This window comes from Scyliorhinus torazame, chromosome 5 (genome assembly GCF_047496885.1).
Source record: "Scyliorhinus torazame isolate Kashiwa2021f chromosome 5, sScyTor2.1, whole genome shotgun sequence".
Taxonomy (NCBI): domain Eukaryota; kingdom Metazoa; phylum Chordata; class Chondrichthyes; order Carcharhiniformes; family Scyliorhinidae; genus Scyliorhinus; species Scyliorhinus torazame.
In genome coordinates this window covers 263,384,225-263,409,230 of record NC_092711.1, presented here as the reverse complement: position 1 = coordinate 263,409,230, position 25,006 = coordinate 263,384,225, and the positions used below count along the sequence as shown (strand labels likewise).

The 25,006-nt window shown below is 48.7% G+C and overlaps 1 protein-coding gene across 13 annotated transcripts in view; it reads left to right on the top strand.

The window, feature by feature from the left end:
- The window catches only part of dlg3 (discs, large homolog 3 (Drosophila)), a 1,021,949-nt gene that overhangs the window by 771,764 nt on the left and 225,179 nt on the right, over positions 1-25,006 (top strand). For all 13 annotated transcript variants that reach the window (XM_072505485.1, XM_072505481.1, XM_072505482.1 and 10 more), the window contains one exon: positions 17,547-17,703. In XM_072505485.1, coding sequence (XP_072361586.1) covers positions 17,547-17,703 — 157 coding nt within the window. The remainder of the gene's footprint in view (positions 1-17,546; positions 17,704-25,006) is intronic.

The window sequence follows — 25,006 nt, the reverse complement described above, 5'->3', positions numbered from 1 at the left end:
CACTCTAGACTCACATTCCAGTGGGGCTTTGTCTTTTAGATAAGATGTTAAACTGAGGTCCCATCTACCCTTGCAAGTGGACATAAAAGGTTCCATGTTACAATTTCAAAGAAAAGCACAGGAGTTTTTCCTGGTGTCCTGGCCAATGTTTATCCCTGAACCAACCTCAGTAAAACAGATTACCTAGTCATTATCACATTGACGTTTATGGGACCTTGCTGTGGATGAATTGGCTGCTGTTTCATCCTTTGCAACAGCGATTACACTTCCAGGAGCAGTTAAGGTGAATGGTATCGATGTGTTTAAGCAGAAATTGGAAATTGGGAGAAGGGAATAGAAGAATACATTGATATACATGGATGGAGTTAGATGCAGAAAGGTAGGAGGTGGCTTGTGTGGAACCTGAACACTTCAAAGGACCTGTTGGGTTGAATGGGCTATTCCTCTTCTCAAAGCATTTTGCAACCACGATGGAAATAGTGAAGTTTTTGTTGAGGAAGAGAACATCAGAGGTGAACAGTGAATCTGGCTGCGCATATCAGCACTTCTGGTGAAAGTCACAGTTGTCTGACCTGCTGAGTATTTTCAGCATTCTCTGTTTCTATTTTAGATTTTGAGTTCCGCAGTATTCTGCTTTTCAAGCAGCCTTTTCAAACTTGCAACTAACGATATTCTCTATGAAACATTTCTCTTACCCACGTGGTATGAATGTGGTTGTTTGTCTTCTTCAGTTGTTATGCTTTCTGAACGATATCCAAATCCATGCAGTACTTACTAGAATAGATTTTTGTAATCACTGCCTATTTATCTATTTCACTTTATGTACGTGCACACACTCCCATATATATCTGCTCTTTGCACTTAATTCTATTTAAATAAACTTGAATTCCACTTTCCTTCAATGCTGACTAACAGATAACCCTCTCTCTCGGGATTGTGGTTTAAATATTTTTGTGTTGTAAATTACAGCTATGTAGTCTTACAACACCAGGTTAACGTCCAACGGGTTTGTTTCGAATCACTAGCTCTCGGAGCGCAGCTCCTTTCCCAGTCCAACGCCGGCATCTCCACACCATTTCAGCTATGGACATAGGGGAAAGAGATTTTAGAGAGGTCCTTAGTTTTTAACCTTGGGGTGGATTCTCCATTGCCTGACGCTGCGATGATGATTCCCGATTGGGCAGAGAATGGATCGTCCTCCGACAAACAGGTTTGTGATGCTCCAATCCCCCGCTAGCGGCCTCAGCGCGCTTCCCACCCCGCATCAGCAGAAGGATGAAATCTGTGGGGGTTGGTGATTTGCATCCACATCAATTCGATTAACGTGCGGAAGCCCATTCATCCCCCCCCCCCCCAAATTATTCATTGACCCCCACAGCATGGTCCTGAGACGGTGGACCCCGAGTTGGGTCCAGTGGGTCAGTGCATAACTGAAGTGGCCCCCAAAGTCCATTGAAAGACCTCCTACCCTCATAATGTAAACTCCCCCCACCATGGGAATAATGGGTCACCCCCCTACAGCACTCATGCAAGAGGGTGACCCAGCCTCCTCCCCTAACAACCCCCACCGACCATCCGCAGCCCTCCCAACAGACCCTTCAGTGCTTTCTGCTATGAATAAGAGAAAGAGAAACCACTTCGCTGCTTTTGATGGGGTGAGGAGGTGTCAATCATCAGAAGAGTGTTTATAAACATTGTGGTTAGCCTCAAAGCAGGCTGCTTGAGATGTGGGATGAGGGAAAGATAAATAAACAATCCACCAAGCACATGTCTCTGGATTAATAAAATTGTCACTCACTGACTAGTGCAGTGTGTGAAGTTGAATGGGAGTTTTTCATTTCAAAAGCAGTCAGGTGATTTGAAGCCTTTTCAAGTGTACTTGGCCTCTGACACTTGTAACAGCTTCTGCTTTAAACACTTTTGTCTGAGGCAACAGATGTTAAGAAAGGGTGAGTGAAAATGCAGTGATCTTTCACTGTACTGCCTGGACTGCTCCAGCCTTCAGGCAGGGTGACTGATGCAGGTCTCTGATGTGAGGTGACTAATGGAGGGTCTAATGGGGCCTCTGCTGGGTCTCTGATGGGGGTGACTGGTGGGGGGGGACTGATGGGTTACTTATGGGATGTCTAATGGGGGTCTTAGGAGGGTGACTGATGGGGGTCTCCGATGGGGGTCTGATGGAGTTTCTGATCTGTGTCTCTGATGGGGGTCTCTAATGGAGGTGACTGATAGGTGGTCTGGTGGTGTGACTAATAGGGGTCTCAAATGGGGACACCAATGTGGGTCTTTCTGATAGGGGTGATGGACTCTGAGGAGGTCTGTAATGTGGGCCCCTGAGCGGGGTGTCTTATGGGAGTCTCTGATGGTGTTGGCTGGGGCACCAGTGGAGGGTTTTGTTGGGTTGGGTCACCCTCATGCGGGCCTTGAGGGAGGTGACCCGTCCCCGTGGTGGGGAGGAGGATGCCCCTCCTTGTCAGCGGAGGCGGGGGTAGGTCAGGATTAGCATTTTAGGGGGAGGGGTGGCCTGCCGCCAGACCCCGGGGTCAGGTCGCACACTCAAAATGGTGGCCTGACACCGGGCATTCAACGGAATCCGACGGACTCTCCAGATATTTGCATTGTTAAGGAGAGAGACTCGCATCTGGGCCCCGCTCCCAACGCCAGCAGAGATTCTCCGCTGGCGGGAGCACTTAATCTCCAGAACGGAGAATCCAGGCCCTTATGCCGCTGTTTGCTGCATCATGGAAGGACCCAATAAGCAAATCTTCCAGCTATGTAAATTATTGTTCAATGCTCAGTATTATGCTCAGCATTGCCTTTCTGCTTGGTATGATAGTTTTGTTTCTTTCCCTTAGTACAGCACAGGAGGTAATCTGATGCAGTTGCACAGCAAAAATGTCACCACAATGGTCTAGACTCAGGTCTCCAGCAAGGGTTCGCTGCCTCCATTATGTCCCACTGTTGCACAAACAGATTTCTTAGGTACAAATATAGCCATCCAGGGGCTTGAATGGTATGTAGGATTGCGTGGTGTAAGTAAGAAAATGACAAGTACTGTGAAATATTTAAACAGTAAACTGGTTCTGTTAATTCTCTGTTATTCTGCTTATCCAAACAACCAGTGCATATGGTACATACACATGCTGGAAAGGTTTGGCAGATTTTAGCATTTCTACTGTAACATTGTGGGAATCACTTGCTCAATAATGTAAAACGTGTGATGTTCTAAAATGGTACAACTAGAATCAATACTACATTAATTTACAAGTATATGTTTGGTACTTAAGGGCAATATATTGCACTCCATGGGCTATGTTTCCCACAGTCCCAGCTGTCCAGTTTTGTTCTGCTACACCCTTCCAACCTGCCTCTGTTTAGGGCAGCACGGCGGTGCAGTAGTTAGCACTGCTGCCTCACAGCGCCGAGGACCTGGGTTCGATCCCGGCCCCGGGCCACTGTCTGTGAGGAGTTTGCACATTCTCCCCGTGTCTGCGTGGGTCTCACCCCCACAACCCAAAAAGATGTACAGGGTAGGTGAATTGGCCATGCTAAATTGACCCTTAATTGGGAAAAAAAGAATTGGGTACTCTAAATTATATTTTTTAAAATAACCTTCCTTCTGTTCAAATTATATAGGTGTGATTTTGCGCCCACGTTCGCCCTCAGCGAGAACGGCAATGCGGAGGTAAAATTCCACAAGATTCGGGAAACAAGATTCTTGCTGGCGGGATTTCATTTCCTAATTTTCCCCACCCTCACTGGTGATGTAATGAATTCTCATTTAAATACATTTAAATCAATTTGAATATGATTAAAGGGCCCACCCATCACATGATCCTTGCTCACTGAATATTCAAACTTTGCTGACTGGTTCACAACAGCTTTATGAAGATAGGAAACAGTCAAGGGGATCCCGCTGGGGGTGCCATGGTCACTTTAGCCCTCGGGGGAGAGTGACATGCTGAAACTGCATGCTGGCACAAGTTGCCGTTGCCAGATTGGCACTGCCATGTCACCAACCTGTCGGTGCTGGTCTGTGCCAACCTGCAGTGCCAACCTGTGATGGGGTAGTGCCAGGGCAGGACCACTGAGTAGCCCAATTGGGAGGAGTTTTGCTATTATGGGGGGTTGAAGAGCACAACGCATTTGAAGGGGGGCCGGACAGTGACGGGGGCGTGGTGTGGGGGGGGGATCTGGCATGGGGGGAGCACCGGTGATACTGCCATGGTTATGGGTGGTTGTGCTGTGGGGAGGAGAGCCCCCAATGGTTTGCCATGGGGGGGTGGAGAATTGGGGGAGGCTCGATACCTTCATGGTTTGGAGGGGTGCTAGGGGGAGTTGCACCACAGCTCTGGGTCATGGCACTTTTAGAGATGGCACCCTCATCTCTGTGGAACTAGCCTTGCCAAATCTGGTCCTGCCACGCCAGAGTGACAGTGTAAATCACGCTACCCAATTTCTTTTGTCAGAGTAACTCACATTCTGGTCAGAAAACACTGCAGTACATCCATATTAATAGTAATCGTTTATTGTCACAAATAGGCTTCAATGAAGTTATTGTGAAAAGCCCCTAGTCGCCACATTCCGGCGCCTGTTCGGGGAGGCCGGTACGGGAATTGAACCCGCGCTGCTGGTCTTGTTCTGCATTACAAGCCAGCTGTTTAGCCCACTGTGCTAAACGAGCATCTGGGGAAATGCATGCCAATTTTCAGTCAGAGCCTGACACTCTGACAAATTATCCAAAAATTCCACCATAATGAGATAAAGGAACGTTACACGGAAGGTGAGCTGGTATCCTCCCAGAGCTCTGTACTACCCTAAGCCATCGACTCTGGAGTTGACAAGACGGATTGTGTCAGGGTTTATGCTTGGTTAGCTACCTCAGGGAAGGCTGTCTTTTCTACTACGACTGCAGAAAGCAGTGGATCCAAATCTTTCAGATTGTCCTGATCAAAGAATAAAAATGCTTTCAACCACATGACAGTCATTTAAATCACATAGCAACTAGGCACTGTACATCTAATAAGGTGATATGTTAGAGAAGTGCTGAGCAGTATTATTAGGTGCGACCCATTATTTCTACAAAAATAGCAAATCGATAGCCTGGATTTTGTGATCACTTGTTGCTGACCTCAAAAAAATGTTGCCCACATAGATCTATTACCCTCTGTGATGTGGATGTTACCTTACCCAATGCTAACATAAACCTATCAAACTATAGATCCTGGAAAGGTTAGAAAATCTCGATTTTTCATCTAGAAATGAGAGGGAACTTTAGAGTTTTATAAGTTACTGAATGTAGTACATAAGTTTAACTTAGAGTACTGAAGGAAATAAGCTTTGTGCTATGTTATAACCTCCACGCGACCTGTGGTGACAATCCGATTCATCTCTCCGTGAGCCCCGTTAAATACAAGCTCCCCTGCTGAGGGGCGGAGGCTTATTAGTGGCTCATTAATTCATTGCCGTAAAAGCCGGCCCAAGTTGGAGCTGACATCTTAGAATGGTCCTGGCTGGGACTTGTTGCTTGCAAATATATTTCCTTAACCTGGAATTGAAAGTAAATCATTTTTGACTCTCCTTTCCTGACTCCTCCTTGATTACTATATTGGCGATGAGGATAAGGCAAAATTACAGTCGACGTTACTAGCCATTTGGAGTACAGCCACCTTTCTTCACAAAGGAATAACATTTGCACCATTTTGAAAATGCCGTTCTTTGGCAGACTCAATGCACTTGTTGCGGTGTAGAGGACTGGGCCCAGTACACAGACAGTATGTGCTTTTATTAAAGGTGAACACTATCGTTGGCGATGATCGCCAGACGGTAATTCTTTTGAACTCCTGTGGGGCCCCACCTTCAGCATTATAAAGAGCCTCACATTGCCTGCAGCCCCAGTCTCCAAGACGTTTGAAGATATTAGAAGAGCTAGTGGCACTCATGACAAACTACTACAACCCAAGCAGTTAGTCTTTATGAAAGGATACTGATTTAACGCGGCCAAGGAACCCCAGGGGAGTCCAGTACTAAGATTTTGGCACGATTGCGCAAATTGGCAGAGTATCATGACTATGGGCCATCACCATCCGAAATGCTACAGGACCACTTTGTATGCAGAGTAACTAATATGGCGACCCAGTGGAGGTTGCTGGCCGAGCCATTGCTGGACCTAAAAAAGGCTGTTGAGATCATGGGAGAGTACAGAGAAGGGAGTCCAGGAACGCCAAGAGATGTCAGGGGTGGAAGAAACAGCATAGGACACCCTGCCTTTCAGACGAGCACCTCCTAGGAGTGGGACTCTTGGAACCCTGCACTGGCACTGGCCCGAACACAGTCGGGACCAGGACCATTGGCCGAGGACCACTGCAACCAGGTTGGACATCTCCCCAGAATCAATGGAGGATGATTCACAGCTACGGCACTTTTGACCGGTGAAACCGCAGGGATAGGAAACCACAGGTCAGCCAGCAAACCCACCGTCCTACCCGAGGGAGACGCCAGCCCAGAGCCAGGACCCTCCACCTAGAACAGCCTGATGAAGGTAAGTGCATGCTCTTGAATTGCATTGCCGCGCCGTAAATTGCCCCCATCAAAATTACTGTCTAGTGAACAGCCACCCATTAGAGATTGAGCTGGACACGGGTGCCGCTGTTTCAGTGATTGGGTGGCAGACATTTGAGAAAATTAGGACTGGAATTCAACAGCTGGGTTTGCGGGACACCGAGGTAAGACTTGCAACCCACACGAGCGAACACAGCTGTTGCATTATATGCCTTTAAGGAATATCAGTATGACAGCAATAAAAGGGAGGTGTGCCATGTGATCCAGTCTTAGTTTCACTTTTGCATTGAGCAGAGCACACATCACAGCTCTGATGTCTTCAAGCTCCACACCTTTGTATAACTTTTCCCATGTGCCCAGTCTGAATAAACAAACCCACAACATGTTTACCCAATCCCTTCTGAGCCTTGATGCCTATATCTTTACAACAACACATAATCAGCCTTTGATTTTGTTATTTCGAACAGAATGCAGTGGATACATTTGTTTCACAATATTGATTGTGGGAGACGATGGCGTAGTGATAATGTCACTGGACTAATAATCTAGAGGTCCAGCCAATGTTCTGGGGAAATGGCTTCAAATCCCATCACAGCAGCTGGTGTAATTTAAATTCAATTCATAAATCTGTAATGTAAAGCTAGTCTTCAGGAATGGATGAGCATGGAGCGATCACTGATTGTTGTAAAAAAAACATCTGGTTCACTAACGTCCTTTTAGGGAAAGGAATCCTTATTCAGCGTGGCCAGCATGTGACTCCAGACCCACAGTAATGTTGCTGACTCTTAGCTGCCCTCTGAAACGGCCTACCAAGCCATTCAGTTCAAGGCCAATTAGGGATGGACAACAAATACTGGCCCTGACAGTGACGCCCCTATCCCATGAAAGAACTTTAAAAAGATATGTTTGCAAAACCACAACTGAACGTGCAATCGCAGGAATTGCTAATGTTAGTAGATCATCAACAAATACCTAGTAAAGTAGATTTGTTTGCCATTTTTGATTGTAATGAAGTATAGCCAGACAAGTTGCAAAGATCCCATTTGATAGCAGTGACTGTGAGCAGTCAGGATGCCACCCTAATACAAGATCATCATTGCAAAAAGAATCCCATTTTAAGAAAAGTGACTGTAATCAGTTAAGCTGCTTCAATGCAAAAAATAGATTTGTTTCATTGAAATTAAATACATCAGAAGTAATATCTGAACACTCATCCAGTAAAGAGAAAATGCAAACCTGTGATAGAAATCTGAAATGGATAAATAAAATGCTGAAGTTATACATGAGGTCTGTCAGCATCTATAATGTTTTATTTAGGAGTCATCATCAGAATTGTGACGAATGCCTCACTGCAGCATGAACATCAATTTTAATGGCATTGGTTGAAGGATAGATGTTAGTCAGGCCACGGGAGAACAAAGTTGCTCTTCTTTGAAAAATCCCGTGGGATTTTCCTTTAAAACCCGAGCAAAGCAAAACAAAAATAAATTAAACATTTTTCCATCTTCCTGAGTGGGCAGTTTAATGCCTCCTGCAGAAGATGGTGGGTGGGATTATCGGCTCCGCCTGTCGTGTTTTCCGGCATGGTGCGTCCCCGCCAGCAGCGGGATTCTCCGTTCCCGCAGTCGGCCAATGGGATTTCCCATTGTGGACACCACATGCTGTCGGGAAACCAGTGGGCGTGGGTACATTGCCGGCGGACCGGAGGAGCCCGCCGACGGAGAATTTCGCTCGGTACCTGTCAAAGTGCAGCACTTCTTCAGCACTGAAGTGTTAGCTTACGTTACGTTTTATTAGCGAGATGCAGCAGTATTAGCGAAAGGCAGCACGGTTTTCTGAAGGGGAGGTCCTGTCTCACTAACTTGATTGAGTTTTTTGAGGACTTCACAAAGATAATTGATGCAGGTAGGGCAGTGGATGTTGTCTATATGGACTTCAGTAAGGCCTTTGACAAGGTCCCTCATGGCAGACTGGTACAAAAGATGAAGTCACATGGGATCAGAGGTGAGCTGGCAAGATGGATACAGAACTGGCTAGGTCATAGAAGGCAGAGAGTAGCAATAGAAGGGTGTTTATCTGATTGGAGGGCTGTGACTAGTGGTGTTGCGCAGGGATCAGTGCTGGGACCTTTGCTGTTCGTAGTATATATAAATGATTTGGAGGAAAATGTAACTGGTCTGATTAGTAAGTTTGCAGACGACACAAAGGTTAGTGGAATTGCGGATAGCGATGAGGACTGTCGGAGGATACAGCAGGATTTAGATCGTTTGGAGACTTGGGCGACGAGATGGCAGATGGAGTTTAATCCGGACAAATGTGAGGTAATGCATTTTGGAAGGTCAAATACAGTGAATGGTAGAACCCTCAAGAGTATTGACAGTGACAGAGATCTTGGTGTACAGGTCCACAGGTCACTTAAAGGGGCAACACAGGTGGAGAAGGTAGTCAAGAAGGTATACGGCATGCTTGCCATCATTGGCCAGGGTATTGAGTATAAAAATTGGCAAGTCATGTTGCAGCTATATAGAACCTTAGTTAGGCCACACTTGGAGTATAGTGTTCAATTCTGGTCGCCACACTACCAGAAGTATGTGGAGGCTTTAGAGATGGTGCAGAAGAGATTTACTAGGATGCTGCCTGATATGGAGGGCATTAGCTATGAGGAGAGGTTGAATAAACTTGGTTTGTTCTCACTGGAACGAAGGAGGTTGAGAGATGACCTGATAGAGGTCTACAAAATTATGAGGGGCATAGACAGAGTGGATAGTCAGAGACTTTTTCCCAGGGTAGAGGGGTCAATTACTAGGGGGCATAGGTTTAAGGTGCGAGGGGCAAAGTTTAGAGGAGATGTACGAGGTAAGTTTTGTACACAGAGGGTAGTGGGTGCCTGGAGGAGGTGGTGGAAGCAGGGACGATAGTGACGTTTAAGGAGCATCTTGACAAATACAAGAATAGGATGGGAATAGAGGGATACGGACCCCGGAAGTGTAGAAGATTTTAGTTTAGGCGGGCAGCATGGTCGGCGGGGGCTTGGAGGGCCGAAGGGCCTGTTCCTGTGCTGTACTTTTCTTTGTTCTTTGTTCTTTGTCATGTTCTCAGGTCTCTGGAGTGGGACCTGAATGCAGAAACCTCTGACTCAGCAATTAAATTCCTATCACTGTGACGAGTCTGACAATCTGGTAAAAGGGGCATAAACAAAACCTTCCAGGCTAGGACAGTGGCCGTGTAAGGCTTGGCAATTGTTAGAGAATCCCGCCAGTGCCGACGGCAGGAAAAGGCGCCATATATTCCGCCTCTTTAACAAGATATTTTCTTTTCACGCGCTTGTGGTGGCTTGCCTTCGATTCACTCACCGCAGGAAAACTTAATCTTTGTAATCAGTGAGCGCACCTTTTAAACGCCTCCCAGCACTTGTTCCACGTACAGTCGGGGGGATGGCTGCCAGGAAGACACCACCACGTTTCATGGACCTCAGCAAACTTTTGGATAGTGTCGAACAGAGGCATGACACCCTCTACCCACGATCGGCCAGACATCCAGCAAGCAAGGTCATCAACCCCGCCTGGGAGGTTGTGGCCATGATAGTGAGTGCCAGCTAGCTCCATAAGAGGATGGGGCTACAGGGCTGAAAGATGAATGGCCTTCTTCATGCCTCCTCACGTCTCCCGTTGCAGCGGTTAACACACACATCACACCTCCACGGTAATCTCTCTGCCCCAGCCATTTCACAGGGACCCCCTCATCCCACCCACCCCCCCCCCCCCACCAAACTCCCCATTGTTCCCCCCCTCCCAGTAGATAATCTGCTCCTCACGTCCCCACTCCCAAGTATGTCAGGCTTCATCACCATCTGACAAGGCAGCACTCCCGCTTACACTTGCCCCATCTGCCTCATTGCAGGACAAACACAAGCTCAACCAACATGAGGGAACACAACCTAACGGGTCATATCCAAGCTGAGAATCTTGTTGTGATCTGTATATCTGCTGGTATGTAAAGGGTTAACAACTGCATCATAGTGTTAGACAACCACTAGATGGCAGCACTAGATTCAGGTATATAAACTGAACTCCGAGGATCTTGGGTCTCTTCAAACCAGGAGTGATTAGACAGCAGGGTGTTAGAGAGATATAGCTTAGTTGGCATGTGTAGTTAAACATAGTTAATACATCTTCTGATTTGCTTTATCATCAACTATAGTTGAGAGTGACCAAACTCATTAGTATTTATATTCGTTATCCATTAAATGTTATTTGCTTTAAATTGAAGACTGATAGTTTCATTGAACTACAACCATCAGACTATCCTGGGAGTAAGCAAAAGAGTAATGGCATATTACAATCACGTAATATAACATGCTACCAGGAGTTGAAAGATAACAAACCTTAATGCCCTTTGAGGAGAGAACCCTAGAGCTGGCTGGCGAAGAGCCAGACCGCACCTACGCAGAGGGCGAGGTGGGGGCAAGAGGCAAAAGTGAGAACCCTCTACACATACAGCCATGTTGCAAGCTTCATGTGAGTTAGCTTCCTCCCATCAAACTACCCCTGTGATACACTAATGCCATCTCACGTCCCTTGCAGTTAGTCAGTCAACCAACCGGACCATCCTTGCACCCACTGGAGACCACAGACCCGAGCAGCTCTGAGGGAGACATCTCAGGGACAAACATCGAGGAAGCACCACAGCTGCTATCCTCCACCAGTGAAAATGTTCACACCTCAGTGGGATTAAATAATAGGCAGGCTTCTGGGTCACTCATTAGTGAGCACCTCACAGCCAAAGATCCACAGCAGGTGGAGGAAGGGACATCCCAGATCCGGCACTCGGAGGGATGCTGGAGCCCAGGAATCTGCTGAGCCCCAGGCCGATGACATGCCCCTGTGTACGGTCATCCCAGAGCTGCTGGAGATACAAAGGCAGAGTCGTGAGCATCAGGAAGGAATGACAGCAAGGCCAACTGGAAGAGTCCTATCTGTCTGAGGAGATGGCGCCAACGCTCCTATGCAATGAGGCCAACATTGCAGGGGTGGCGTCTGCAGTGGGGACCTTAGCGCAGAACGTGCACTCCATGGCAGCTGGTGTCTGCTCCATGGTTCACCTCATGACCGTCATGGCTGAAGCAATGAGCTCCATGGTGCAGGGCTTCAACTGCATGGTACAGGTACCAGTTAGAATCCACGAGTGTCAGCATCAGAGGAATTCTGGATCTCACTCCAGCTGCCCCTCCATCCCATGGAAGAGCCCATGGGCCCCCAGTCACCTGAAAGGAAGCAGATTGGCAGGAGCGCAGCCCAGAGTCTTCCACCCAGGAGACCGTGGAGGTGTCCAACCTATTTGTCACCCCCCCCCTCCCTGTGAGCGACCCTGCAACACCCATGCAGCCGAAAGGTAATCCCAGATCCTCAAGGTCTAGGCCCCCCAGGTGCCTGCCAAGATTATCTCAGGCAACAGGGCATGAAAGGCAGGCTGCCTCAACCACAGCTGTGGATCCTGGGGAAATACCTAGATGGTAAGGGTGAGGAAGAGTAAGAAACAATAGTCACCTAGTGGCCATGGGTGAACCTCGGCATTCAAAGACGAGTAACTATTGTAATATCTCACTTGTATTAAAAATCACTTTGTTCCCCCATGCAGATTGATGTCATGTCATGACACCAGGCTCTGACAATCCCCGCGCACACTCAGCACTTCATCCCTGCGGAGTGTAAGATTGGCAACGCTATGTCTCATCCACCTCCCACATTGAGGGTGCAGCAAAGCTGCACCACTCATGGCACAGCCCCCCCCAGTCCCTCCCCCCCCCCCCACCAACTTCCCATCCATGAAACTTTCACCCCCCCACCGCCCAAAAAAACAGAATATTACAGCTAACATTCTGTACTTATGAGGGTGCAAAGGGCTGAAAAGGGGAGAGTTTGTACACCTTGTCAATTGGTGGAGAAAACCCACACCCCTGACCTCTCCCCAAGATGCAGAGACTGAACTCACCCCGTCCCACTGGCCCTGAGTTGCACTAATTGGGTCTCCTCCATCCTGTCCCCTCTGCACTTGGCACCCAGGAGGGTGATGGCGACCTGAGCACATCCCTTCGCTTTCTCCTTCAGAGGTGACGTCGCCAGGTTCTTGTTTTTATACAGCTGTTGTAAACCATTGAATAATCAGTGAGGGGTGGGGTGGATATCCTGGCGGGAGGGCTTGTTAATAAGATGTTAATGTCTATAAATTAGGTTCCTGATCTTGCGTGGCAGAATTCTTGTTACATCTCCGGTGAGGGGCCTGGAAAATCGGAATAGTTGATAGCTTACGAGAATTGCGTTTCTCATTCTCACCATATTTCGCACTCGCGTCGCCATTCTCGCTGACAGCTAATGTGGGCTGAAAATTGCTCGCAGTCTTTGTAGGACCCTGCGCTGTACAGCAGAAGCTCAAAGGAAGGCATGGCCAGGGGCCATCTGGGCAAACCAGTGACCCCACACCACAGGAGCAATAGGTGCCAGCAGCAAGGGGATATATGACTAAGAGTATACTGGACTCACCTTAACCATATTTGAAGCATCAGTGTCAATGACAACTGCGACTCTCCAGGGATAGTGTCACCAATTTATGTCCCATGTTTCAGAATGAGCTGAGATCCAAGGGCTTCGCTGGATACCCAATGCCCAAGGTATTTAACGCATCCAGATCTTTTCAGGAATCTAATGGGGATATATATGGAGTCTCCCAGGCAGCATCCCATTGCTGTATTAAGCAGACAGAAGCCTTGTTCAGGGGGGCTGGCATTCGTTTGTGCTACCAATTGGACCCTAATGTCAGGCGAAGTGGACAGCCCGCAGCCTTCAACTGAAGAAAGGGCTGCCATTCCATTAATGTAGCTTGTTTGCAACCATTAAAAGCACATCCTGCAAGTGTGTGTACAGTTTCGAGGAGGCAGCCACGACACACATATACTCAGGCATTCCCAGGTGCCACAACTTTTCTGGCTCTTAGCCTTCAACAATGGATTCTCAGAAGACATGGCTGCTCTATGAGAAACTCTCGCCATTCTGTAGAAGAAAAGTACAAAGCCTGCCAATCGGTCCATCCAAAGGCCATTGAGCAGATCACTGGGCTGCCAAAATTGTATTCGAAGGTGTTGCATACTGTGGTGTGATCTAAGTCTCTTCATAATTCTGCATTTTTATCCGGCCCTATACCCTGGTTCACAACCTTCAGTGGTCTGATTCTGGCTTCCTGCTGTTAAGAACCCCGTTGATGTTAGATGCGAAGGTAACCCAAAACCCAGAAGGGTCATTTGGAATGTTGGTTCTTATTGTTTATTTTTCAATTTTGTGCAATGTGAGATAAGTGAAGTAAACCAGTGAGAAAACATCCAGTCTTGCGATAATCATTCAATTAGAAGAATGTTTCATGACTTGTAAAAACACAAAAGGAAAGGCCGCAATACAAAACAAAGGTTCAAGTACCGAAAATAATGGCTACACATACATACACATACATATTCATAGGCACACATAAACATACACAGACACTATATCCATGAATTAAACCCATTCCACATTAATCTACATTTCTAAACTCTGAGAAATGTCCATTGTCCCAAAACAACATCCCATATAAGCTAAATCCAACAAAAATAATTACCACTCACAAGTTGTATCTTTAATTTTGGGAAATCTTTCTTCTGTTTCAGCATTGAGTTTCTGAGTTTTTAAACAGCAACTTCCAGCATACAATACTGATTTTGGGGGAACGTCTGTTTTCAGCTGGGTGTGGCTATGATCTTAACGTCTAATCAGCTGATTCTCCTACAGTACAGAGCTAACCCCACTACTAATATAACTTATTTCCCATTTGATCTAATTCTATCGAAATAACTCATCTTAGGAGCTAGGTTTTTAGCATGTAAGTGTGAAATGCAATCTTATGTCTCCACTTTGAATTCATCTCTTCTGTAATTTTAACACTTACAATTCTGTACTCTATTGTTCTCCACTTCACTTAAATAAATATCTGTTTACCCTGCTGCTAAGTTAATTCTCATATCAAAATCCAGGCCTCTGCTTTAGAACCATAGAATTCCTACAGTGCAGAAGGAGGCTATTCAGCCCATCGAGTCTGTACCGACCTTCTGAAAGAGAACCCTAACTAGGCCCACTTACCGACCTCATCCCCATAACTCCACTTAACCTGCACGTCTTTGTTCACTAAGGGACAATTTTTCATATGGCCAATGCACCTAACCTACACATCTTTGGACCATGGGAGGAAACTGGAGCACCTGAAGGAAACCCATGCAGAAACGGGGAGAAAGTGCAAACTCCACCCAGCCACCCAAGGCCAGAATTGTACCCAGGTACCCGGCGCTGTGAAGCAGCAATGCTATCCACAGTTGCCACCGTGCCGCCATTAAACTTAATTTAAACTTTATTTTATCCATGCTCCTTAAACCTTTATTTTATTCAAGCTTCTTGACACTGTGAATTCCACTGTCTCTTTACTACACCTTTCTTTGGAACCGTCTTTCTAAAGCTGTCCACCATGCTCTCTTATCTTCTAAAGCCTGCTCAAATCCTACATCATAACCATTCTTTTGGCCACCTTGCCTAATTTTGCTGTTGCTACTCCTTGCCCGATTTCCGTTTCCGTAGTCTTTTATGAAACACACAACTTATAGTTCTTTTGACCCACGAACCACAAGAAAACATATTGACTCGCCCAAAAGATTGTTATGCTTCATGGGGGTAGTTTCTTTGTAGCCACGATTACAGACTTTCTTCAGTTGAAGGCTGCGGGCTGTTCTGTGTGAACCTTTATGGCCACATGCATGCAATCCATGGCACCTTGTACCTGGGAAATTCAGCCGATGGTCCACTTCGCCTGACATTAGGGTCCAATTGATAGCACAAACGAACGCCAGCCCCCCTGAACAAGGCTTCTGTCATCTCCTTAATACAGCAATGGGATGCTGCCTGGGAGACTCCATATATATCCCCATGGGCAGATTTTCACTGAGCACAGGAAAATCAAATGGTTACAGAAAATTATTACAGATTTAACAGGTTGAGAAAATGAGTGAAAAGAAAATAATAATAAAGAACAACAGCTGTTTTGTGACTTTACTTCCAGCTATTCAACTCTTTGCTGATATTTAGCAACAGAATACTCAAGTATGTTACTTCACTTCCAGCAACTAAATAATTCATCATATATCTGGTTCAAATATAATGGGCAGGATTTTCTAGCCTGCCTGTCACTGGGATCGTGACATTTGGCTGAGCTGCTGAATCTTACATGGTAGGTCCGCCATGGCGAGGCCAGAAAATCCTGGTCAATATCAACTGTGGTCATACAATCACCAGGAGTGGCCAGCTCCTGTGGTGTACACTCTTGTGTGCAGTGGGTAGTGCCCCTCCTCTGAGCCAGCAGCTCCAGGTTCGAGTCCCACCAAAGGGCTTGATCTCCAAAGAAGATGTGTTCATAATGTGGCCAAACAGGTTGACTACCAACCTGCAAATCCTTCCAGCAAATGCCAGAGGCAGGCAGTAAGTGTGGGAGAGATTCCTGGTCAGCCATGTGATGGAAAGAAAGTTGGACCTTCTACCATAATTATTCACAGCTCCAGCCTACAACTCCTGCAAAACAGTGCATGTTGCCACAGCAATTCGGCTCCCCTGAGTGAGTGGTGACATGCCACCACCCTTGTCCTATGAAGCTTCTTTCAAAATACCATAGGCAGTTTTGTTCTGTGGCTTTTCTTTGAACCATGGTTAACATCTGCGCTGAAAATTGTCCGCCTTTCTTTTGCTTTCTCCAGTAATTTTCCATTAAATTATAGTTAATTTTCCAGGAAAACAAGTTTATACTTTGCTGGAACACCTTATCTCGATTCAAGGCCTAGTCTTCGTAGCTAAAACACTAGTGTCTCTGGTTGGGCTGTATTATCTCTGTTGCTTCCTTTGATAGCATTTGTTTTGGTCTCTCAGCTAGGTAAGTTCAGCAAGTTTAATTTTAAAAGATTGACTAACAAGCACCCCCTCAGCCACATTTTCCTAGTTTCCCAAGATATGCTGATCAAATGCCAACCTTAAAGAAAGCAAAAGCGTTTCTTTGTCCTACGTTTCAGAAGTGCTTTGGGATGTTCTCCTCTGTTAAAACTCTGCGAATATAGGTTTGCTGCAATTGGGAAGGGAATCTTCACGAAGCAGTAGAACTCTGTGATTATCATTTAACCTATCTCATTTATGTATTTGGAATTCTACATTGTCAATTTATGTAACACATTTTCCTCAGATTTGTTTGTTTTTATGGTGCATGGAAATAAGTTGGGTTTTCACAAAATATTCCGTAACAATGTAGCTTATGCAATTATGGTGAACATGATACTGGCTGATTATATTTCTTACTTTCCTGATTTCCCTGTTGGAATATTGTTTACGACGTGGTGTGCAATTGATTCTTTTCAGCTGACTTTTAAATTTTGGATTTTCCCAACCGTTTATGGTAATGATACTCAAGAATTCAACAGTTTGATGTAAATGTACAGTGAAACTAGTTTCTGGGTCAGATAGTCAGGACCACCTGAAAGGGACAGTCTGACTACACATTTCTTAGTTTCGCAGAATTAAATTAAACAAATGGTACAGAAACTTTGTAAATTCTTCTTTTAGACAAAGTATAGAGTGAACTCTCTGATGAACCCTCACCCTTCCTTTCCTGTGGGCTGATTTATTTTCCCTTCTCTTTAGGTATAGCACTTAACTTGGGCCTCTCATCAGTTTAATTGAGAATTTAATTAGTTCAGTTCAAAACTTCTCTACAGTCGTTCAACATGGCCTAACCATTTAAACTATCTTTTTATGTGGTCTTACTCATCTCAATGACAGAGAATTGAGTGGAGTCAGCTTCCTGGGACTGGGATCTGGATTTTTCCAACAATTTGGTTGAGTGGTTTCTTTCTAATGTTGTTCCTATTTTTATTTCAGAGAACCAAGAAAGATTGTTCTCCACAAAGGATCAACAGGGTTAGGCTTTAACATTGTCGGCGGAGAAGATGGCGAAGGGATTTTTGTATCATTCATTCTGGCAGGCGGACCAGCAGACCTCAGTGGAGAGCTACGGAGAGGAGATCGGATTTTATCCGTGAGTGATAAGCGTATTTGCTGAACATGAGAAAGTTTGCTCAGCATCTGTAAATTGATATCAAGTATATCATCTGTGCCTACAGCTAGATCTACTTTGAATCTAACTGGCTTAATAAGCTACATTCTGTATCTCACAAGATGAAAAGAGGTTAACGTTTTGCCATGCAGAGTGCTAATGTATCATAGAATCGTAAAATTTTACAATACAGAAGGAGGCCAGTCGACCCATCGAGTCTGCATTGGCCCTTGGAAAGAGCACCCTACTTAAGCCCATGCCTACACTCTATCCCCGTAACCCAGTAACCCCACCTAACCTTTTGGGACACTAAGGGCAATTTAGCATGGCCAATGCACCTAACCCGCACATCTTTGAACTGTGGGAGTAAACCGGAGCACCTGGAGGAAACCCACGCAGACACGGGGAGAACGTGCAGACTCCGCACAGACAGTGACCCAAGCCGGGAATCGAACCTGGGACCCTGGAGCTGTGAAGCAATTGTGCTATCCACAATGCTACACTGCCACACATAATGTAGCAGTGCACAGCATCACAAAATTGCTGGTGAAATTTCAATCCTATGCTCTTCTCACCAGTCTTACCCACTCGACCAGGGAGAAGTACCAAAATGAGGGAAGCACCTTTACACAAGAAGGAGGTGGAAAAGGAGCTAACTTTTCGTGTGGTGGAGATACCTTCATACAGATTCAGATGCTTCACTCCATGGGCGTCATTCTCCGCCGGCGGGAGTCTCCGTTTTGCCGGCGCCCGGGGGTTTCCCGACGGCGTGGGGCTGCCCCACAAAGGGAAACCCCATTGACCGGCCGGTGTTACGGAGACTCCCGCCGGCCGGTCGGGGCAGAAATGTGGCGGGGCGGGTAGGAGAATTTCGGCCCAGGATAGAGAACGCAACTGTATAGTAGCGTGAGGCAGAGTGGGTACAAAGGCATTTTTATGTGATTGAAGGGATGCAGAGACACCTTTGTATGATGGGGAGTACCATTACACAATTAAAGCAGTGACACATACAGTAGAGTAAGAAGTCTTACAACACCAGATTAAAGTCCAACGCCAGGTGACTCACCTGATGAAGGAGCTATTCTCCGAAAGCTAGTGATTCTAAACAAACTTGTTGGACTTTATCCTGGTGTTGTAAGACTTCTCACTGTGCCCATCCCAGTCCAACGCTAGCATCTCCACATCATCACATACAGTAGAGGTATGGTTACATGAGTTAGGAGAAGCATGCTAACACAAGTGGAGGATGAGGCAGAATGCTGCTTTAAGTGTCCCAAATAAAACATATTAGTCATAAATCAACCTAGCTTCATGCAGGAAATATTTCATTTAATGAGAACATGGAGGTAGTTGATGTGCAAAATGAAAATGGCAGTGGTGCAATGAAGGTGCCTTCCTGAGATTACGGTAATGCTTTTACTGTGTACCTAACCCTTGCTATATTTGACCTGAGAGTGCTTAATGGGGCAATGTGAAGGTAACTATACTAAATTTATAACCTAGATAACAATTGCAAAGTGAATTATTTTGTGCCAGGTATGAATCCAACAAATGGAGAGTTTTCCCCCTGATTCCCACTGCCTCCAGTTTAGCTCGGGCTCCTTGATGCCATACTCAGTCAAATGCTGCCTTGATGTCAAGGGCAGTCACTCTCATCTCACCTCTGGTTTTCAGCTCTTTTGTTCATGTTTGAACCAAGGCTGTAATGAGGTCAGGAGCTGAGTGACCCTGGTGGAACGCAAACTAAGCGTCTGTGAGCAGGTTATTGCTGAGTAACTGCCGCTTGACAGCACTGTTGATGACTCCTGCCATCACTTTGCTGATGATGGAGAGTAGACGGATAGGCCAGTAACTGGCTGGATTGGATTTGTCCTGTTTCTTGTGTACAGGATACACCTGGGCAATTTTCCACCTTGCCAGTAGATTCCTGTTTTGAAACTGTACAGCTTTGCTCGGGATACGGGCAGTTCTGGAGCACAAATCTTCACAGTACTATTGCCGGGATATTGTCAGGGCCCATGGCCTTTGCTGTATTCAGTGCCTTCAGCTGTTTCTTGATACCAGGTGGAGTGAATCGTATTGGCTGAAGACTGACATCTGTGATGCTGGGGACTTCCGGAGGAGACCAAGATGGACCATCCACTCGGTACTTCTGGCTGAAGATTGATGCGAATACCTCCACCTTGTCTTTTGCACATATGTGCTGGGCTCCTCCATCATTAAGGATTGGGCAATTTGTGGAACTCCTCCATCAGTGAATTGTTTAATTGTCCAAAACCATTTACGGCTGGATGTAGCTGGACTATATATGTGTTTGTTGTGCAATCGCTTAGCCGGGTCGAAGAATCCCCGGGGGCGGCGTCGTGAATCCCGCCCCGACGCCGGCTGCCGCATTCTCCGCCGCCGGTTTTCGGGAGGGAACAGGATTCATGCCACGCCGTTGGGAGCAGCACCCCCGGCAATTCTCCGGGCCCCGATGGGCCGAGCGGCCGCCTGTTTTTGGCCAGTCCCGCCAGCGTGGATTAGAATTGGTCCCACATGGTGGGACCTGGCAGGTAAGTCGGCTGGGGCGGTCCTCGGGGGGAACTCCGGGTCCGGGGGGTGCCCCCACGGTGGCCTGGCCCGCGATTGGGGCCCACCGATCTGCGGGTGGCCCTGTGCTGTGGGGGCACTTCTTCCTTCCGTGCCGGCCCATATAGGGCTCCGCCATGGCCGGCGCGGAGAAGACCCCCCCCCCGTGCATGCGCCAGAATACGCCAGCCAGTCTGCGCATGCGCGGAACCATGCCGGCGGTATGCCAAGTAGCGAGAATTCTGCTACTTCCAATCGGCCCGACGCCATAGTGGTTCGCGCCGTTTTTGACACCGGCGTCGGGCAATCGCACTGATTCAGGAGAATCCCGCCTCCCATCTTTCGGTATGCCTGATGTTGCTCCTGGCATGCTCGACTGCGCTCTTCATTGAAGAGTTCCTCAGGGTAGTGTCCTTGGCCCAACCATCTTCAGCTGCTTCATCAATGACCTCCCTTCCATCATAAGGTTTGCGGATGACTGCACAATGTTCAGCACCATTCACGATTCCTCAGATAATGAAGTACTCGATGTCCAAATGCAGCAAGACCTGGACAATATCCAGGCTTGGGTTCACAAGTGACAAGTTACATTCGCGCCACACAAGTGCCAGGCAATGACCATCTCCTTCAAGAAAGGATCAAACCACCGCCCTTTGACATTTAATGGCATTACCATCGCTGAATCCCCACAATAAACATCCTGGGGGTTACTATTGATCAGAAACTGAACTGGATTACCCACATTAATATTGTGACTATCAAGGCAGGTCAAAGGCTAGGAATCCTATGATGAGTAACTCACCTCCTGACCCCAAAGCCTGTCCACCATCTACAAGGCACAAATCAGGAGTGTAATGGAATATTCTCCACTTGCCAGCTCCAACAACACATCCAGGACAAAGCAGCCCACTTGATTACTCCCTTCCACAAACATTCAAGCCCTCCACCACTGACGAAAGAGGACAAGAGCAGCAGATACCGAGGAACCCCACCACCTGGAGTTACCATCCAAGTCACTCACCACTCTGATTTGGAAATATGTTGCTGAGGCAACATCCTGGAACTTCCTCCCTAAGAGCGCAGTGGGTGTACCTACACCTCAAGGACAGCAGCAGTTCAAGAAGGCAACTCACAACTAGCTTATGAAAGGCGACTAGGGATGGGCAATAATTCCTAACCTAACCACCGATGCCTACTTCCCGTAAATGAATTTCAAAAAAACTTGTTGGGGCAATATAGAAGGACGGCAGAGTGGAGAGAGCTTTATGATTCTTCCATCTGGTGCTCTACGTAACCCTGGAATGTTTGTTGGGGCAGAATCTAATGTGCTCACTTTGCCCATGCCATACTTGACCTGAGCATGCTGCAGATTGAGTTTTACTTTCCATCCATCTTGTAATATACCTGACCTGAATCCATATGATACAAACAATGTGAAGTGGAGAGTGTCTCATTTCTCTTTGCTGGTTATCATAGTATTAACAGTGCTGTAGGAGGCCATTCGGCCCATCACGTTTGCACTGGACCTGGGGAAGAGCACCCTGCTTAAGTCCACGCCTCCACCCCATCCCCAGATCCCAGTAACCCCACCTAACCTCTTGAACAATAAGTGGAAATTTATCATGGCCAATCTACCTTTGGAAAGTGGGAGGAAACCGGAGCACCCAGAGGAAACCCACGCAGACACAGGGAGGGAGTGGAAACTCCACACAGACAATCACCCGAGGCCAGAATTCAACCCGGATCCCTGGAGCTGTGAGGAGGAATGCTAGCCACTGTGCCGCCCCAACCACTGTGCTGCCCCAGCCACCATGCTGCCCCAACCACTGTGTCACTGTGCTGCCCCAACCACTGTGTCACTGTGCTGCCCCAATCACTGTGCCACTGTGCTGCCATCAACCACTGTGCCACCATGCTGCCCCAATCACCATGCTGCCCCAACCACTGTGCCACTGTGCCGCCTCAAACATTTGCCACTGTGCTGCCCCAACCACTGTGCCACCGTGCTGCCCCAAACACTGTGCCACTGTGCTGCCCCAACCACTGTGCCACCGTGCTGCCCCAACCACTGTGCTGCCCCAATCACTGTGCCACTGTGCTGCCCCAACCACTGTGCCACTGTGCTGCCCCAACCACTGTGCCACTGTGCTGCCCCAACCACTGTGCCACTGTGCTGCCCCAACCACTGTGCCACCGTGCTGACCCAACCACTGTGCCACTGTGCTGCCCCAACCACTGTGCCACCGTGCCGCCCCAACCACTGTGCTGCCTCAACTACTGTGCCACTGTGCTGCCCCAATCACTGTGCCACTGTGCTGCCCCAACCACTGTGCCACTGTGCTGCCCCAAACACTGTGCCACTGTGCTGCCCCAACCACTGTGCCACCGTGCTGCCCCAAATACTGTGCCACTGTGCTGCCCCAACCATTGTGCCACCGTGCCGCCCCAACCACTGTGCCACTGTGCTGCCCCAACCACTGTGCTGCCCCAACCACTGGGCCACTGTGCTGCCCCAACCACTGTGCCACTGTGCTGCCCCAACCACTGTGCCAGCGTGCTGCCCCAACCACTGTGCCACCGTGCCACCCCAACCACTGTGCCACTGTGCTGCCCCAACCACTGTGCCACTGTGCTCCCCAATCACTGTGCCACTGTGCTGACCCAGCCACTGTGCTTCCCCAACCACTGTGCCACTGTGCTGCCCCAATCACTGTGCCACAGTGCTGCCCCAACCACTGTGCCACTGTGCTGCCCCAACCACTGTACCGCCCCAACCACTGCCGCCCCAACCACTGTGCCACTATGCTGCCCCAACCACTGTGCCACTGTGCTGCCCCAATCACTGTGCTGCCCCAACCACTGTGCCACGTGCTGCCCCAACGACTGTGCCACTGTGCTGCCCCAATCACTGTGCCACTGTGCTGCCCCAATCACTGTGTCACTGTGCTGCCCCAACCACTGTGCCACTGTGCTGCCCCAATCACTGTGTCACTGTGCTGCCCCAACCACTGTGCCACTGTGCTGCCCCAATCACAGTGCTGCCCCAACCACTGTGTCACTGTGCTGCCCCAACCACTGTGCCACCGTGCTGCCCCAACCACTGTGCCACCGTGCTGCCCCAACCACTGTGCCACTGTGCTGCCCCAATCACTGTGCTACCCCAATCACTGTGCTGCCCTAACCACTGTGCCACCCCAACCACTGTGCTGCCCCAACCACTGTGCCACTGTGCTCCCCAATCACTGTGCCACTGTGCTGCCCCAACCACTGTGCCACTGTGCTCCCCAATCACTGTGCCACTGTGCTGCCCCAACCACTGTGCCACTGCGCTGCCCCAATCACTGTGCCACTGTGCTGCCCCAACCACTGTGCCACTGCGCTGCCCCAATCACTGTGCCACTGTGCTGCCCCAACCACTGTGCCACTGTGCTGCCCCAACCACTGTGCCACCGTGCTGCCCCAACCACTGTGCCACCCCAACCACTGTGCCACCGTGCTGCCCCAACCACTGTGCCGCCCAACCACTGTGCCACCGTGCTGCCCCAACCACTGTGCCGCCCCAACCACTGTGCCACCGTGCTGCCCCAACCACTGTGCCACTGTGCTGCCCCAACCACTGTGCCACTGCGCTGCCCCAACCACTGTGCTGCCCCAACCACTGTGCTGCCCCACGCAGACACAGGGAGGGAGTGGAAACTCCACACAGACAATCACCCGAGGCCAGAATTCAACCCGGATCCCTGGAGCTGTGAGGAGGAATGCTAGCCACTGTGCCGCCCCAACCACTGTGCTGCCCCAGCCACCATGCTGCCCCAACCACTGTGCTGCCCCAACCACTGTGCTGCCCCAGCCACCATGCTGCCCCAACCACTGTGCTGTCCCAATCACTGTGCTGCCCCAGCCACCCTGCTGCCCCAACCACTGTGTCACTGTGCTGCCCCAACCACTGTGTCACTGTGCTGCCCCAACCACTGTGTCACTGTGCTGCCCCAATCACTGTGCCACTGTGCTGCCCCAATCACTGTGCCACTGTGCTGCCCCAACCACTGTGCCACTGTGCTGCCCCAACCACTGTGCCACCGTGCTGCCCCAACAACTGTGCCGCCCCAATCACTGTGCCACTGTGCTGCCCCAATCACTGTGCCACTGTGCTGCCCCAATCACTGTGCCACTGTGCTGCCCCAATCACTGTGCCACAGTGCTGCCCCAATCACTGTGCCACTGTGCTGCCCCAACCACTGTGCTGCCCCAACCACTGTGCCACTGTGCTGCCCCAATCACTGTGTCACTGTGCTGCCCCAATCACTGTGTCACTGTGCCGCCCCAATCACTGTGCCACTGTGCTGCCCCAATCACTGTGCTGCCCCAATCACTGTGCCACTGTGCTGCCCCAACCACTGTGCTGCCCCAACCACTGTGCCACTGTGCTGCCCCAATCACTGTGTCACTGTGCTGCCCCAATCACTGTGTCACTGTGCCGCCCCAACCACTGTGCCACTGTGCTGCCCCAATCACAGTGCTGCCCCAACCACTGTGTCACTGTGCTGCCCCAACCACTGTGCTGCCCCAACCACTGTGTCACTGTGCTGCCCCAACCACTGTGCCACCGTGCTGCCCCAATCACTGTGCTACCCCAATCACTGTGCTGCCCGAACCACTGTGCCACCCCAACCACTGTGCCACTGTGCTGCCCCAACCAATGTGCCACTGTGCT